The sequence below is a fragment of the Excalfactoria chinensis genome, chromosome 3, assembly GCF_039878825.1.
Source record: "Excalfactoria chinensis isolate bCotChi1 chromosome 3, bCotChi1.hap2, whole genome shotgun sequence".
Lineage (NCBI taxonomy): Eukaryota > Metazoa > Chordata > Aves > Galliformes > Phasianidae > Excalfactoria > Excalfactoria chinensis.
In genome coordinates, this window is record NC_092827.1 from 77962066 (window position 1) to 77980695 (window position 18630).

At 39.6% G+C, this 18630-nt stretch overlaps 1 protein-coding gene across 9 annotated transcripts in view; it reads left to right on the plus strand.

Moving 5' to 3' along the window:
* Positions 1-18630, plus strand: part of DAAM2 (dishevelled associated activator of morphogenesis 2) — a 197640-nt gene that overhangs the window by 89911 nt on the left and 89099 nt on the right. For all 9 annotated transcript variants that reach the window (XM_072333778.1, XM_072333775.1, XM_072333774.1 and 6 more), the window contains one exon: positions 18055-18144. In XM_072333778.1, the coding sequence (XP_072189879.1) occupies positions 18055-18144 (90 nt within the window). The remainder of the gene's footprint in view (positions 1-18054; positions 18145-18630) is intronic.

The following is an 18630-nucleotide window of genomic DNA, read 5'->3' on the forward strand; positions in this document are numbered from 1 at the left end:
AGAAAAGCATTTGCGTTAGCTCCCTGAAGCAGGCCCAGAGGATATATTCTCATCTTGCCATCTGGTCTACGAAGGGTATAATGAAACATATTGGTCTGTTTGAATGAATTTTTAAAAGCCCTATTTTCCCCTTGTTGCAGTTAAAATCTGGGACATTGTCCTATATAGGAGTTAATGACAAGAAGAGCTAAGCCTGGCTGTTCTGGATAAACCCTTCTTGTGATGAGTTTTCCAGTCTAGTAAATATACGTTATGCTTGCACTTGCCTTTCGGAGAAAAACTGATATTTTGTGGGTCTTTTCTTGCTCATGTGATCTTTAAATAAGCATTATAAAAATAAAGTTGGAATTGTTTATTTTGCAAAAGGAGAAGACTGAGGAATTGAGAATATTTTGAGATCCTTTATTTGTGATGGGGTCACAAACTCCTCTAGAACTTGTAAACTTACTTGTGTAGACACCAGGCTGAGGTATGCATGCCTATATATGCTGCTCTGTTTGCTGGGTACTGAGTGGTGACAGCTGCTTAACTGGACTCTGACCAAGACAGCGGTTGTCAAATGACAAGATGATGCTGATCTCAGCTGAAATGTCTGTTCTCAATGCTGCTTTACCAGAAAAATAGTTCTAGGATAGATCTGAGACATTTGTTTAGCTACACAAGTTTAGATGCACGAGAAATAAAGCAAACAACTGCTTGTGACTCCAAGCTTTGCCCATCAAAGGGCCATTTTCAGCTTCCAGCAAAAAGGGAAAAACAGATGGCCTGAGAATCACTGCATCAATGAACGGGTCAGGAAGAGAAGCTTTACACAGTAGGAGGGTTGTGTGGAGTGGTCCGATGCATATCTCATAAATTGTAAAACTGTCAAGGTTGTTCCAGCCAGCAATGCTTCTCCTTTTTCTCTCAGTCTCTCTTCCTAGCTGGCAATATGTACACTACCATGTAGTAAAGTGCTGCTGCAGTTGGTGGTCTATTCAGCAAGTGCCAAGCTGGTTTTGTGCCTGCTGGCAAAAATGGCTGTGCTAAGCACATGTGTTTTTCCTTGCACAGATTTATTGACTGAACAGGAACTGCAGAATAATCTGAAAGAATTACTGTAAAGTGTTTTTTTAAATTTTTTTTTCCCAATTTTTTTTTTTTTTTTCATGAAACAGTTTCTCCAAGTCCTTCTTCAAATCCGTGATGGTGTATTCTTGCAACAGTAGATTCCTTTTGTTCAGTATTATGAGTCCTGGACTCTTCTTGTTGGTTAGGGTAGTGAGCAGCATAAGTAAAGATTCTGCCATCTATATTTCTTTTAAGCCACCAAGTGGATCCTAAAAGTGAACTCAGACGAGGCCAAGAAGGGTAGCTTAACTACTGAAAATTCAGGGAAAGCAAAAAATACATAAGCAATGCTAGCACAGAGGAAAGGGCAGTGTAATGAGCTTGTGCTTTTGTTGTGTCTCTTTATTTATTTTATTCATATCTCTGTTGAGATGGTCATGGTGCTTGAGAAGGTAGATTTGAGCTCTGTTTATTTTAGGAAGGAAGGTCTGAGAGGAAAAAGCAGAGTTGTTGTTTTAAGCTGTCCTTTTCAAAGCTGATCATATTATGCATGCTACAGCAAACTTGAACGATAATATCCTTATCCGAGTTTCTGATGCCACATTAGATTCTTACACTGGGAAAGATTTGAGAAATGTTTGCATTTATCCCCTCTTAGACATTGGAGCATTTTGGCATTAGGTTTAAGTAGGATGTTGTCTGGATTCTACTGTCATGATTGGTTTCTCTTACACTGCATTTAAATGTGGCTTGTTTTTGTGGTTGTTTGTTTGCTTGTTTGTTTTTTTGAAAGCCCCTAAATAAGAATCACTGTTTACTTAACAGATTAATAAGAGAGTGAAAGGAGTTGTTCATTCATCTCTGGGCACAAGAGGCTATTGCACACCCAGTATCTTTGCTAATCATCTCAGGACAGAGAAAAAATAATTGGTGGGATTGAAGAGTACAATTTTTGATAGAATTGATGAAGTGACCAGAAACAGAAGTTTTGGGAAAGCTCTGTTCTTTGTTCACTCTGTGACATCTGTCCACGTCTATTCCTTCTCTGCCTTCACAGAGAGTAAAACTTGGTGATTGTAGTCCTTCTTCCCAGAGAAGGGAAATTTGGGGGGAAAGGGGAAAAGGGAGTTTTACTTAGAAAAAGATTAAGGTGCAGCAGGGAATTACCTGAGAATTTAACTTATTTTGTCAGAGAAAGCAAAACAATTTCTGAGTAATGCATCCATGTGACACGTTACGAAACACATTTTCATTGAGAGCCACAGGGAGATGGGATCCGAATGTAAATAATTATAGAAGTAATTCCCATTGCATACAGCTGACTTGGAAGTAGCAACTTTGCTTCATGCTTAGCTCTCCCTGGCAGACCACTTAATGTAATGGATATGGCATACATCAGATGAAAACAAGGCTTCACCACATTGAATAAGTACTCCTGTATATCACCAGGCCCACTCAAGCTTGCCAAGTCCTAGCTATGGTAGTGCTTGTGGGGCCCCTCTGGCTCTGTAACCTGCAAGAGTATTTATTGGGTAAAAAAGTGAAAGAATTGCCTCTGTTGTGAATACAGATTGCCCTACACATGTGTCTATTTTGTAGGCATAAGAGAGAGGACATCAAGTGAGTTTCTCTTTGTTGACAGACATGGAGAACAAAGTTGTTCCCCAGAAGTAATAGGGAGAAACTGGGGAAGATGTGCATACATGCCTGTCTTTTGGCTTCAACATGAAGCACCACCTTTTCAAAAAAGCATCCTCTATGTCTGAAGCTTCTTTAGTCACTCGTTTTGCACTGAAAGTTTGTGGCTTAAAAAATACATGCATGGGCCCTTACTTCAAACCTGAAGCATGTGTCGTATATTGATCACAGTATTTAATCACATCTAAATTCAGGCATGTTGCCAAGATTTGAATATTTCAGTTTCACTCAGTCTTCTGAGTCATTCTAGTCACTTCCTGGATTTTTTTTTTTAATACAGGGATTTAATTTGTGTCACTTTGTCTGGCATATAAATCTTAGTTTCAGACTGTATACCTCTGACAGGCCTGATCAATTGCTGATCAATGCAGATTTTTCTGAAACCATAGTGCTTCTGTGTTTTATTTCCCAGTATTTTTTTTTTTCTTTCTTAATTTTTATTATTATTATTATTCCCTGTGGGCATCCCATCTGTGGTTTTTTTTTGTAATCAATGACTGTGTCTAATCAAGTCAGAAATGCAATCAAGATCTGGAGAGATCCCTCAGTTTTATTTGCACGTGATGAGTTCTGACTTCAGCTAGTTTGTTGTTGAATTAACATGCATTCAAATGCACTTGTGTTTTATTATAGTCATAGCATAATTAATGAGTGAGATTTCTGAAGCTATGAGGAGACCAAGACTTGGGAAACAAAAGCTATGTCTAGTATCGCAGTCTGGTTATACACATGGATGGTTGTTTGTGTTTTTGTTTTGTTTTAATTAATTGCACATACCCAGGATCCATCTCTTTCCCTCTCTCATTTTTTCCACTTTTCTTCCTGCTCTTCAAATGACTTTTCATGATGTCAGATCTGCTTTACACATATCCTGTATGCAATACACGTGTACAAGCTGCTGATTTTAGTGCACATATCACTACAGACAGCTTTGCAAAGTTATTCTGGTCTTGATACAAAACCTTACTATACCTCATGTGACAGAGATAACTTCGCCTTTCACACTCACCTATGTATGGAGTGATGTGGTAAGGATAGGCTTGTGGCACTGGATGCAGAACCCACAATCTTTTTCTCCTCAGGCATCCTTCCAGTAGATGCAGCTGGCTGGCAGCTCTCAGCTCCCTGAGCAGCTGTGTGAGGAGCAGCAGTTTCTGTACTGCAAATGTTTTGAGATCCAGGTGTGGTGAGAGGAGTTTGAGATGGGAGCCAGAAAACTGCAGCTCACACTCCACGTGCAGAAATCAATAGGGTTGTGTAAACAAATGCAAGTCCAGATGTGGATTTATGTGTTGGAATTTGGTTGTGAAGGACCTGGGGGTGTTACTGAAGTACATGTGTAGTTACAAGGATTTTGTACAGGGATACATTGCTTTAAAGATCTTGTTGCTTTACTTTGAGACTTACGGACAGATTCTTACCTGTGTAAAACAGTTCAGTTCCACTGAAAACAGTAGTGGAGTCACATCATTCTACATTGCCTTAGATTAGGTATGTGTGGTATTTTATGTATCCATGGGGACTGCTGGTTGCTGAGTGTCCCAAGGAAAGCATACCAACTGCCTTCCTGAAAGGTGGGGAAGACTGTGGTGGGAGTGTTTGAAGGGAATGTTCAGACACTTACTTTGTGTATGTTCTGGGTGTGATTTGCTTACAGTTCCTGAGAAAGACCTACTTACTGAATTACACATTTGTTACAGGATAACCTTGATGTTACCTCATTGAGAAAATGCATAATAGCTATTCTACTGCATGAGAAAAGCAGTACAGGATGTTGAAAGCACAGCAGAGATGCAGCTCAGGATGCAAAAAGCAAGGAAAATCCAGATCCTAGCACTAAGGTATTGAAGTGCTACAAAGTCTATCTTGTGCCTTCCCACAACTGAATGCTTGGAAACTCTCATGATATGCTATCCCTTTAAGCCATGGGTGGATGTATTTATTGTGGAAAATGTCAGACTGGAGCACTGAGTCATGCAAATAACGTGATGGCTGGATTGTATATGGACAGGAGATTGTGATAAGGAGGGATAATGTAAATGTGGTGCTGAAGGGAGAACAGAGTGCAAAGATAGAGGTGTCATGGCACAGATGGTGGGCCAAAATGATCTTCTGGCTGTGCTTTTAGGAGACAGAGCTTGTGTGCTGATGCAGGAAGATTGAATGACAGTTTCTTCTGCAGCTCATAAAAAAAGTCAGCTCTGAGATGTAGGAGATATGATTTGTTACTTAGTTTGATTTTAGCAACATAGGGAGAGCTAGATCTCTGTGATGATGAAAACCTTATCAAATTTATAACAAAATTACTATGTAAATGTAACAATTGAAATTTTCCAGTAAGGAGGAAGGTTTGTCAAAGAAGACTGCATCCAAGTGCTTTGCAGAACAGCAGTTACCCTCTACTGAGATAAAGTATAGCTGGGGTATAGACAAAACTTAGCAAAACTTAGTTGAATGAAGAAATAGATAACTGAAGTTAATCTATTTCATGTGTTGATTCAAATTAGTTTCTGTATTTGCTCATCTAGTAGCAATTTATATCAGATATAATAGATAATCAAACGGTGTATATTGTAGCCTGAAGGAGAATTGAGGGGAAAGGTTTACAAATATGCCATGCCTCTGTGTTCTTCTGCAGGTGGATTTTGTCTTCAGATGGTGCTCTAGGTTGTTTATCATTCAGGATATTATCATTACCTGTTAAAGTAACATGGGATGGTTATTTCAGTGTGGAAAAGAAAGACATGGGTTTCCTTCCTTGCTGTGTGCCTGCCTGCTCTGCAGGATACGGGAGATGCTACAGGTGAGGCTGAGTGAATAGCGTAGCACCTTTTTAGGGTAAGAAGTTTTAAGGTCAACATTTTCCAGGCATTTTCCTCTGCACTCAATGAGGGAGAGATTTTGGAGTAGCTAAATGTAGGTAATGAGAGGCTCTTCAGGTCATTGCTATGGCACCTGATAGGAGCAGCATGCCATGCAGGTGTCTGAAGGTGCTTTTTCTCTCACTCATACTAACAGGCTGTATCTGCAGCTGCTGTCTTTGACATGCATAGTCCAGTGGAAATACAGACAGATGCCTTCTACCTGGAACACCACTTACACATGGCTTTGAATGCTAGATGTTGCTTCTTCTGTATGTGGAAGTCTCTAAACTTGCTGGGAGGAAAACTTTGGGAGTGCTGCTCTTTTTTTCTCTTCATTTTTTTCCCCCAGAGTTCTATTTGTAAGTCCCTCTGCAAATGTGAACAACTTGTTTCATGCATTCATGAGTTTACTTCCCCAGTGAAGCAGGGACTAGTAATACTTAAACAAGTTTTAATACAGAATGGTAGCCAAATTGAAAAGGTGCTGAAAAAGTGCCGCAGATGGAGGTCATGGGAAGTACACAAACCTTCCAATGGCAAAATTAATTGTATCTGAAGATCTTGGGAACAAGTCTCTGCTAGTTCATGACCTTGTCCTGCTCTTTATCTGCCTTTCTTATTTTCAAGTAGAATCTGATATGGAAATCTGTAGCCTTCCTGGGCAAGCTCTCCTTTCTTTCACATGTAGACCCAGTGCTGCGTTCCAAAGGGCCCTATCCAGTATCTGTGTGTTCTAGGCACTTCTATATTAAAAACACTTAAGATTACCTTTCTTTTTTGCAGTTTCCTGTGATTTGTTAGCCACAGAAAGGGAGAGGCTGGCCAGACTAATAACACAAACATCTTTTGAAAAGAATGTAGCAGTGTGCTTAATGTTAAGCAATAGTTTACTAGGTAGAAGTTTGAAGAGTAACATCTCTGAAGGAAATTACAAGGGGAAAGCAGATTGTAGTTTCCTAATCTGGAAGTTGTCCAGGGAGTTCCCTGAGTCATGGAAAATCCATTGGGATTGCTTTAGTGGCTGTGTTTCAGCATTACATCTTGTATAGAGAGCAACAGCTGGATGAATTTGTTGGTCGGTGTAAAGTTGTTGGCTTCTACAACAACAGTGGGAGAGAAATTTTGGATTACAAATGCTTAACCAAATAAAAACAATTTGTAATCACAATTAGGGGACAAGTTTAGTCTGCGAGGCAAATGCTCATCCCTCTCATTCCTTTTGTTGTATTTTACAAATGTTTCATATAACTTCATACTTAGAAGTATTTAGAGGAAAAAAAGTTTTAGCTATTTTCTTAAGCTTGGTGATGTCAGTGCAGTAGTTGCTGCTCTGATTATCAGAGTATTTGAGCAGTGAGACAAGGCAGGGTGTGAGTAAGCAATCAAATACACTGTCATGCCTTCTATTCAGTGTTTGGCTATGAAAATACTTAGTTTGTTAGGAAAAACATTGTGGTGTTACCCCAGAGGAGATGAGAGATGCATCATATGAGGGTGTTCTTATAGTGAATCAGGATAGATTAGTAGTAAATACAGCTCATCTTCATTTACTGAAGTAGAAAGCATCAATTTGCAAAAAGGGGGACTCTGGTCTGGTCTGTGGGCAGTTGAAGGAAACTGTTGTATGCTGTCTAGTGATAACAGATGATTAGTCTCTGTTAGAATTTAAAGCAAGTAAATTGAGATAGAGGTTGATATTTTGCACTTGGGTAAAACAGGTTAACTTGATTCAGCTTAATGGAGTTAGGGATGCACTTCTAAATCTGAAGTAATTATTCTGAGAGCAAGAGAAGAACTAAACCCAGCTCCTAGTTTCCTTTCTACCTGTCTAAACCTGAGCTAAAGCCAGAAATTATGTTGGTTTACTGGAGTTTTGTTTGGTTTACCTCTCTATATAAGAGCTGAGATTGAGCACGTGTCTGAGCACCACAAACAAAACATGATAAGATGTGAATTTTGCTCATGAATTTCTCCTTCCCTTTATGTAATACTTTATAAGAAATTTAAATGTCAGCCAATCTGTGACTTAACCATGTTTTCCTGCATAGGGACATAAGGCAAATAGGGGACATACAAGAGGATGAAGCTGGGAGGAATGGGTGGCACTGACACCCCCTGGAAATTCAGCATGCCTCTGGCACAGGGCCACAGCAGCAATTCCCAGCCCACATTTTGTGGGTTGAGCCAACAGGACTGTGCTTGGGCAGGAAACAATCAGAGAGGTGTGTGACTGTGTGCTTTGGCACAGTTCAAGCTGTGAATTGCTCCAGTATAGGAACCTCCTCTGAACTCATTAGTATTAAAGCAGAACAGAAGAGACTTTGTAGAGAGGGAGAGGGTGGGGAAGCCGGAAAGGTAGCAGTTTGGACAGACATCTCCTAATAATCTTTTCCTGCACTGACCTTCCTGTATGGGGTCTCATGTAAGGGACCTTGGCATGAAAACTAAACCCTGGCCCTGGGAAGGGAGAGGGAGTGGGAAAGTGAAGGGAGGAGAAGGAAGGGAAATAAGGGGTGAGGAATGGCACTGCTGAAGCAGCATATTTGTTGTTATTTAGTGTTCTAGATGATGATATTGGGAATGCTGTTTGAGAGAGGTCTCTGATACTCTGTGCCTAATCAGAGTATGGAGGTAAAAGGGGTACTTAACCCCAGAGGCCTTGTGGTTTGTTACAGTGAAAAGAGGTATCAAGCAGAGATTGAATGGCTTCAGTTCTGTTCAGTGTTTTCATTTGGTTGACTGAGTGCGGAGTACAAGATATAGCTATAAACTTTGCAGATGTCATTAGGTTATAAACCTGTGGATGTTAAAATACAAGCTTAAAACAAGATGGAGGAACTGTGTGAAAAAGAGTTAATGGAGAAAATTATCTCTTTATTGGAGCAAGTCAGATACTGCAGAACAGGAAGCAAACAGGTGGGTGCATTTCTTTGGAAAAGAAAGTAGGGATTATGGAAGATCACAGGTAAACATGAGTCACACTTTTTTGTTTGCTTAAAAAAAAAAAAGGTCATAATTTTGATGGGATACAGGAATGTGTTATGGAAGATGCATGAGGTAATCTCAGAGCTTGCTTTTAGTAAGGTCCTGGCTAGAACAGTGTTCACACTTTTGAACTTCAAAAAAGATGCACTTTGACCAAGGATAGCCTGGAAGTCAATTAGAAAAGGAATGAGAAGTCCAGAGGACATGACCTCAAGAGAGACTGAAAGAGCTGGTCTTGTTTGGCCTCAAGAAAGAAGTCTGAGAAGGGGCATTACAACAGCTTTTAATAGACTTGAAAACTGTTATCGAGAGGAAGGAACAGATCTGCTAACTATATCTGTGATTGATAGGGCCGGAAGTAATAGGCTTAAATTGCAGCAGCAGGGATTTAGATTAGACAGAAGCCTGACTATTCAGTTTTCATCCCCATCCCTATTGTTGGGCTTGTTCCAATTCACTGACGTGGACATGTAGCCCATCTTAATACAAGTAGCAGTGATGACAGAAAATTTCTTTGCTTTATTATCCTTGTATGCCCACCCAAGAAGATATCCGTGGAACTTCCCTTTTAGCTCTACCTGTGTTATAGTTCTGTGTGTATGAGAATGTGTTATCTAAATTATGATCTCTTTGCAAACGTCTGTGTGCATTGTTGCATAAATAGGTATTGGTTTTCCTCATTCTTTCTATTTGCCCTAGAAGCTTGTCTAATGCATGTGCTTTGCCTGTGAAAGGCAGTAAAAATGACCAGCAGACAGGTGTTTCTAGAGGCCTCTGAAAGGAGATGACCACTGTCAGCCTTGCTGGTTTTATGTGCTGGTATGCTGTCAAGCCACAGAGAGGAGTAGAAGTAAGATAGGATTTAGCTCTTCTCTGGGCAATTAACCAACAATTAAGGAAGAAAAAAAAAGAAGCAATACAGCAAAGGGGGATATTTGCAGAGTGGAGTCACGGGGTATTAATTGACTTTTTGTTTGATAAGATTCTCTGCCAAAAAGCTACACCTATAATAGATGAAATTATTAGTCTGAAGCTGAGTCATAAGAATGAACGACTTCTGTGTTGGCATCTTAGAAGAGAAATATATATTCTCCTGAACACTGAACTACACAGAACACAGAACTACTTTCTGCTTTTTTCTGTTGTGGCTGAAAAATCAAGAGATTCAGGTTCTTAACACAGAGGGTGTTTTAAAAAGCAAGCATTAGAAAGAGAATAATGGCAATCAGAGTCTCTTGTTTGTCTGTTTTTCTGGTTTATGTTCACACTTATGACAGTAGCTGAAACATAAACTTATCTTCTTGTGCTAGCAGGCTGTGTGAGAAACTCCTGTGAGCATGGCATTTTCATTTTGCTCAAATGTTGCAATAAAGCATTCTAGATATGAGCAGATATGTGCTACATATACAGTTCTTGTGTTTGTAAGCTGCAAGTGGCATATACATCTACACATGCGCTTACTGTGTATGCAACAACATGGGAAGACGGTGATGTTTTTCTAGTGATCCACCTAATTCTTATTAATTGGGAAACTGACCGAAACGTTGCTCTGTGTTTTTGTGTTTAATTAATGCACACTGACTGTTTCTAACTGCAGGGGTTAGGATGAGGTGTAAGAGATTGATGAGGGAAGAGTTTTGCAGGGTTCTCATTTTTTTGTGTGTGTTTGTTTTTTTCATGGATTACCAGAGGACTTGGGAGATATATTGGGTGCCCAGGTGGGTACTTCTAACTGGCTTGCTGCCTTGCACATGTGCTGGCTGCATGGGTGGCTGCTGCCTGCTAAAAGACTACCGTGCTGTCAGTGACATCTGGGGGCACAGGCTTGAGAAGGGAGGGATGGGAATTGCTTGGTGGTTAAACAGATCTGGTTCCCACTTTCTTGATGCCTGCTTCGGTCACACTCTGGTGCATGCAGTTGGATATTCACATGCCTCTGAAACACTTCTGCTGGGGGACTTTACTGACTGGTACTTTTGCACTGCTCTTTGCTCCAGTTTGCGCTTGGATGTAGGCAGTTTATGCAGTTGAATGAACCTCATTTACTGAGAGGTGGGCTTTCAGGATACCTTATTGACCTCAGTATTGGAAATGTGGGTTCTTCCAGAGCCTACCTCTCATCTGTCAGCTGTGTGAGTTGGATTGAATAAAGCAATGGAAGGAAAACTGTAGGGGAACAATCCTCTACTGTCCCCTGGAGGTGAACAAAGTGACTGAATGGAGAAGATCTATCTTATCTGAAAGTGTTTGTTAGTGATTTGAGAAGAGACTAAGATCTTAAGACTGATTTTTATTCACTCATGCAGTTGTCTCTAAAGCAGCTTTTGGAACATCTGCCCCTGGATTCTGCGATGAGATCTGCTTCTGTCTGTTTCTCTCTGCTTTCCTACGTATTGGACAGATGGCTAGAACATGAGCCACCACACTGACCTGTTTATTATTTGCTTATTTTCTTAGAGAGCATGGCACAGACAGTGTAATCTGAGGAGGAAAAAAGAAAAAAAGTAATAAATGGGGTTCCTAGGTTTGATTGTTACTGTAAAATTGAAACTTTTGGACAGTATAAATAACATTAGCTGTGTGCTCTTACTCAGTTCACTTGTTAAAGCTGTAATGCTGGATTAGATCCCTTTACTGCAAAGGCTTGTAGCATGTTACTGACAACCCCCTCCCTGATCTCTTTCTACTGCTTTTCCTTCTTCTATAGTTCCAGACATGTCAAAACCATTTATCTCATGTCAGCTTGAGTTGTACTTCACCACTGATTAATCCACCAGCAGCTATTCCCTCACAATGATTGCACAGAGAACATGAACTTTACTCTGGGGCCTGGCAGCAGATGCTGGATAGGATCCCATGATGTGTCACGTTCACTTTTTTACTTTGTACTAGATTTAAATATATCTATCTAGTGCATAAGGCCATCAGCTCTACTGTGCTACTTGGGAACTGCAATATGGCCCCTCTTTTGGGGACACGATGACAGACATATATATAAATGGCTTTGTTAGAACCTAAGGCAAGTGGTATTGTATTATAAAGAGAATTTACTATTTTGGTAACAGTGTATTTTACTTCACTTTGTAACTTGGGTGGGTTTGATGCTGTTGAGAAACTGAGAGAATGATTGATGAAGTGGGTAAGGGAGAATGCATTTGTGCATGACAGGAAAAAAGGGTAAAGGGGAATGAGAAAAAAGATTAGAGAGGGGTATAAAAGTGAAGGTATGTGTGTGCATGAGAAAGGAGAAAGAAGGAATGGTGATGTGAACAGGAAGCAGGATACATGTGGTGCATTTAACTAGAATTCATGCAGTGCAAGGTCATAACATAAAAATGAACATAACCTTGAACCTGCATATTTGGGGTAGGTATGTGAGTGAGTTATTCAAATAGAATGTCTTCAAATTAGTGAGGTTTTCTAGAGTCTAAAACTAAGGCACCTTAGTTTCATTCCTAATTGTTCAGTTTTATTCCCTATTTGATGATTCACAGGGAACTATCAAGGATGATACTGTGTTGACTGAGCAAGAGAAGAGAAGCTAAGCAAAAACGAATTTGCAAATATCGGTATTGTCTCCCATCTCGAAAGGAACATTAACTCAAATGCATCACAGAATCAGACTGCTTTTTGAGATAGGGAACGGTGCAGTGTTTGGCTGTCTACTTAGCTTTTCTTCTGCAGCTTTGCACTTGTTAGGCTTTTGTGCAGCCCTCTGAAACTCCTGGTGCTGATCACAGGACAGATAACTACTGTTCTCATTTGGTCTGGATAGATATAAGTTTCCTTTTTCGATAACAGTGGAGATTTAAACTTTTCTGTGGAGCTTGGCCAGTTTGTGCCATCTGTGTTTGGCTCCTGTGGTGCTTGTTGATGCTGGGACCAGGCTATCCTTTTGCTTGAGCGCTCATCTTCTGTTGAAGAACCAAGCAGTGCGGTACAGCCAGTCAACATAGGCAACTGTATGAACAGCAGAAATGGTGAATCCTATGTGTGAACGTATTACATCTCATGGTTGCATTCGATTATATATAGATTTCATGTAAAAATTATCTCTGTGTGTGGTAAGAAGTTTACATTCTTTATCAATTCTGTGATAGTTGCCTGAATTTTTAGTAGGAAGAAAACAAAAAAAAAACCACATAAAATAAAAAAATAAAAAAAAAAAGAAAAAGAAAAAAGAAAATACATTTTGTATATCATAACGTACTCCCAGTAATAAAAGGAGCCATTAAATGTGAGACTTGGGCTGGGATGTAAGCTCAGAGAAAGCAACCATGGAAAGAATGTGTTTTCATGAACATCGTATGTAAGAGACCTAAAGACAAAAAATAACTCAGCTGTCCATAGCTGAAATTATAAGAGCTTGATGGAACGAGATAGGTATCCAGCTAAACATAAGAAAATAAAATCCCATCTCTCTCCTCGCAAAATGTGGGTTATGTCCATACTAATGTAATTATTGACTACAATTAACAAAGCATATCATGTCACAATTCTTTGCTACATCTTGATGGAGATGCTATGCGCAATTCACTGAACTCTTTTGATTTTAATAAGTTTTGGTGCACATTTTGAGATTATAGTAAACTACAGCTGGGTTTCAGTTTCACAGGAATTTCTGATAGCTCGAAAAAAGTTTTTACTCGAAACCAAATGGGTGCTAGGAATTTATGTTTCTATGTTTCTTCTGGAAAGAGAATTCCAAGTATATTTAATCAACAACAAAAATCAATCCTTATGATGTTTGGGCTTTGTTTTTGTTTTTGGTTGCTGTTGTTGTTGGTTGGTTGGTTGCTTTTTTTTTTTGGGGGGGGGGGGGGGGTTGTTTTTTTGCTGTCTGTCCTTAGTCACTGAGAAACTCCCTGAGTTCATAAGGATGTCTTGGTAGCCTGTGAAATTGGGCCAATTAGAATGAGAAAGACCTTCAACTGAGGAAATCTCCCATCTCTCTTGAAACATTCCTGGAGAACCAATTTTTTGCTGTTGGTCTTCATCATTCTGACTTGTAGTGAAGGTGCCCTGGGTCCTCAAAGCCCTGATACTCTGTGTATTTATCATCTTGACCTTTCTCTCCTACTCCTTCCGTCGCTCCAACATTGGTTTGTTGAAAATGGCAAGTCTCACTGGGTCTTGCGTTTACTAAGTTTGCCTTTCAACCTATTTCAGTTTTACCTTATTTAAATCCCATGATTTCTCTGGACCACACAAGTCTTCATTCAAAGCCTGGTGAACTATGCTGGAGAAGGATCAGATGTTTCTTAACTCTGTTGCTCCTTTCCATAGAGGCAAGAGATAGTGGCAGAGATGCAAAGTACATCTCAATACATCTCAATGTCTTAGTAGACATTAAAGGTTCTCTGGAAGGGCCACTGTTCTATAATCCCAGAATATTCCTCCTTCTCTGTATTAATTTAATTTCATATTTATATGAAAAATGCTGTGCAGTCTAGGTGAGAAATGCCTTTCTTGTCAGCTCTTCCAGGGCTTTGAGTGATATCATGATGAAGTTGATGGCTACAAGCATCAAATCCAGCTTTCACACTTGGATGAATGCTCCCAAAAACAAGGGACATAATGTGGTTTTAAATCCCACAAAATACTGCTTTATGTTTCCTGCCCATTCTTCCTTCTTTCTCTCTGTCTCTTATTTCCTTGGTTTGTAGCCATCTTGAATGGAGGCCATCTTTCCTTTTGGCCCAGAAACTAGGCTGGAAATATAAGAACATCAAATCCAGCTCCAGTACATATTACATGTTTTATCATTGAAATTTAATCTGTCAGTAAAAAATGCCCACATGAAAGAGAAATTAACTCACTGTGTCCCTCTCTCAGTAAATAAAATAATATAGAAAGTAGATAAAGGAAATAAATGTAAGAAGTATTAACTGCGGCTATTTTACACTGCCCTCAGGATTACCCTGCAAATGTCTTTTTAATCTGCTTCGTGGGAACACTTGCAACTTCCAAGTGTTTTTTAGAATCATTGTCTGAGATCCGTTGTGCAGGGTCACGCTGGCATGAATTGCTGAAAACAAGCCTCCATGTAAGACATGGCAGATTTATTATGTTTCTCTTGGGAAGTGGGCACAGGTGGTGGAGGATGGCATTTGCACCTTTTTGATCTCACTTGCCCTTCATACATGCTTCATGCGCTTTCAGTCGTACCGTATCACCTTCCTCGATGTGAGTCCAACACAACTCTTGATGAGTGCATTCAGAGTCTGTAGATGTTCCACTTTACTACCAACCTTTGCAGTTCCTTTCTACTTCAATAGCTACTTGCTGTCTGTAAACAAAGTCTAGTATCTGAAGTTCTACATTTTGACAGATCTGCCTCTGTTGTCAGGCCAGTATGGCCTATAAATGAAGTGAATTGCCTTTCTAAAATATATTCTGCTCTTTCTGTAGTGACTTGGATGGAAACAGGAATAGGTTTTTTTATGCATTGTCTGTTAGGTTCCCAAGTCAGAATAGGAAGACCTGATGCTTTCTTAGCTAGATGCAGCTGTTGATTTTGCATTCGTCTCCTGCTTTTGAAGGGGGCTGGGGATTGGAAAGGGCAGAGAATTTGGAGGTTTCCAGAAGGAAGTTTCATGTCTTAGGTGTTTTACAGAGTTTTATGGTTCTTCATAGAATAAGAATTGAGTAAGGATGTAGATAGAGCGTGGCATGTATGCCCTTTCAATTCCTTTCACAACAGTCTTCCATGAAGCAGCATGCTTGCTGAGGAGGATGGCTTACTTCAGGAAATGCTGTTGATGAGCCCAACTGCTGCTTTGTGTTCTGCAGAAGGTGTCTCTTTCCATTCTTCCGTTTGTTGCCTGCTCACCTGACTGTGGGGTTAGAGCCAAGCATTTGCCTCCTTATGGAGACAAACACTGGCTGTTTCACAAAGAAGAGCAGTCCATTCTTCTGAGCCTTCAGTGCTGTTTTCCAGTCAGGTTTCTAGCTGCATCTGAACACATTATGCCAGGTAACTAGAGCAGTTTTCTTATTGCTGTGCTATCATACCTTGTGTATGACTTCTAAAGCTCCTCTAGCTTACTCTACTCTCTTGAAACACGATGAAGCAGGGTGCAGATGCCATTTATTCCCACTGGATCTTCTGCTACAAATAACCTTTCTGGACTTCTGTCCTGAAAAGAATGTTCTCAAGAATGTTCTACCCTACTGAAAGCAGAATGTTCCTTATCTCCCTGATGCTGCCAGTGCCAGTGGGAATGTCCAGAAGCTAAGTGGCAGCATCCTGCCATCCAGGTGGTTCTAGGTTGTAATCAGTGTGAGTGCTTTTTTGATGAAATAATTGTCCTGTACTGTATTGGTTGGCATGGTCATTTTTGAGGACAAAAGACTAGCAGGAAGTCTGGTGAGAACCAAGCTTTTAGAACCAAGCAGAATCAGTTAACCTCTCAGCTTTCTTGTCCAGTGAATCCAACTTCTTTTTTTTTTTTTTTTTTTTTTTTTTTTTTTTTTTTTTTTTTTTTAATTAGGGGGAAAAAAAGAAAAAAAGCTAAATAAAATAAAGCTAAGATCATTAAACAGTTCAATAAAATACCATAATTTTTCTAAGAACTTAGCTGAGGCCAGCCAGCTTTTTTCGGATGTGTTCTGGCTTCCTTGGTGATTCTTCCAAACCTGCCATTTTTGATATCCCTGTCTGTTCCTCCCTTCCCTCCCCACATGCTTGACCTCCAACAGCATTCCTTTGCTTGTCTTAAGACCTTACATGTCGTTTCACTCTCCCTCTCTCCCCAAGAATGTGATCCTGGCCTGAGCTTTCTAATTGTGTGTAGCAAGGATAAAACTCCTTGCCTTGCTTGGCTGCCCCCTTGTTTGGAAACTCACCCTAAACATTTCCACATGGCTTGCACTTTTTTTTTGCACAGTTAAAGTTTTTCTTTACTCTTTTCCTTTAAACTTTTTCTTGTTAAAAAAAGAAAAAAAAAAAGAAAAAAAAAAGAAAGAAAAGAAAAAGAACTCCAGCTTCTTCTACCTTGGGCTGCTGGCACTGACCTCACCTTGTTACTGTTTGCATTTCTTTTGTACCTTTTTGCAGCTGAAATCTCTGCAGGCTTTTAAATCTGTCAGCAGCCGCTACCAGGCTCAGTGTGCAATTTAGCTCACTGTTTTCACAAGTTTCCCAGCCCTGAAAGCTTTCCAAATGAACCATTGTTGGTCTGAGTTAAAGAGGTATTGTCTGTGCTTGGGTTAGGTTAGCATGGGTGCCAGAACCTGTGTATGTGATGTTCTTAGTGCTGCAAAATCATCTAGGTATCGAATCCTTGGATGCTTCCTTCTCCAAACACTTTCAAATAGAATCATAAAATTGTTTGAGCTGGAAGAGACCTTTAAAAGTTATCTGCTCCATCTTCCCTGCAATAGATAAGAAATAGGAAACTCTACCAAAACTGATTTATTGAAATGTCATTGAATGTTTGTATTTTTATTGCTGTAACTCTGGTTTATCCATCTTTGTCTCAGCTCATGCAGGCTACTTAGTGTGAAGGCCATTCCTATTTGTTTAATTCTCATCAGCACCTGAGACTTCCAGCTGTGACTGGAGTTCTATTCTGGTCAGTGCTGAGTGAACAGAGAATGAGTAGCACTCTCTGCTTTGATGATTCAGAGAGACATGAGTAATAAAAGAAACTGACATTGTCTACCTCTTACAGAAGAGATAGACAAGTTGTCTTCCGCTGAACTAATTTTTTTAAAAGACCAAATTTGCTCATCTGTTTAACTGATGTGAAGTTGTGGAGAGTAGAATCCTCTCATTCTGAACATCTGATTGTCTTCTGTGGGGGCTTCTGTGCTTCAGTGGACAAGTATAATGGTATTGAAACCCTTTTAGCCTGTAGGTTTTCAGTGACATTACTGCCACTAAGCCACTGTCTTTTGACCTTTGTTTAGAAGATACAGTGATTTTACTATTCTCAATCTAAATCATCGGCAGCCCATGGAAGAAACAAAGAGCTATTTATTTATTTTTTCTGTTAGTCAGTGTCAAGATGTAAAACAAAGTGGCATGTACCTCAGATCTATTGATATTTTTAACTGGAAGACCAAGTTGATAATGCAAGTGGGAAGAAAAGCATACTGAATTTTTTTGTCTTTAACTATTGTAAGGAGAGTCACTATTATGTCAGCCAGTGTTTTGAGTTTGTAATTTCATCCCTTTTATGTGATCTTTCTTATCCCATAGCAATCATAAGTAATGGCAGTCTGACCCTGCAGTTGTCCAGGCTGCCTTCTTTGCAGGTTGTTCTCTGACAGGGGAAACTTGGAGTAGTGAGGCAAAAAGTGTGAAACAAATGGTCTTTGGGAAGCACTAAGTCCTCAGCATTTTGGTTGAAAGTTAGGTAATGTACCTGATCCAGATTCCTTTTAATACATTGGAAATGACCAATGCAGCCGTTGACTGTGGTTTTCTCTTTTTCTTTTTTGTGATCTCCAGGATGAATTGGATCTTACAGACAAGAACAGAGAGGCTATGTTTGCGCTCCCTCCGGAGAAGAAATGGCAGATATACTGCAGCAAAAAGAAGGTATTAATATTGTCCTGATCAAAATAGCTCATGTTTACATTGTATGTGCATGTGCATCATTACTTATGCATATCCAGATATGAAATGCATGTTTACCCACTGTTTTCTCAAGAACATGATTAAGTGATTTAAGGATTTTAGCACACACTTCATTTCATGTGTGATTTTTGAAGGATATGTCAGTAAGTAAAAATCTCATGCTTCCCTATACTGAATATTTTACGTGGGTTTTTTGTGTTGTTTTTTTTTTTTTGTTTGTTTGTTTGTTTGTTTTTAGCAGAAATAAGTCTTGTAGTGGAAAAAGCTTTAAGGAATTTTTAAAAACCTCTGTAGGGTGCTCAGAATACATTTATTACTGAGGTATTTCAAGATGGATTAAAATATGTGCAGGGTATTATAATACTGTCTTAAAACCTGACTGCAAATGCTTCCAGAGTTAATAGTAAATACTGTGTTGCGTTACGTATGTACTCCTATCAGTTTGTG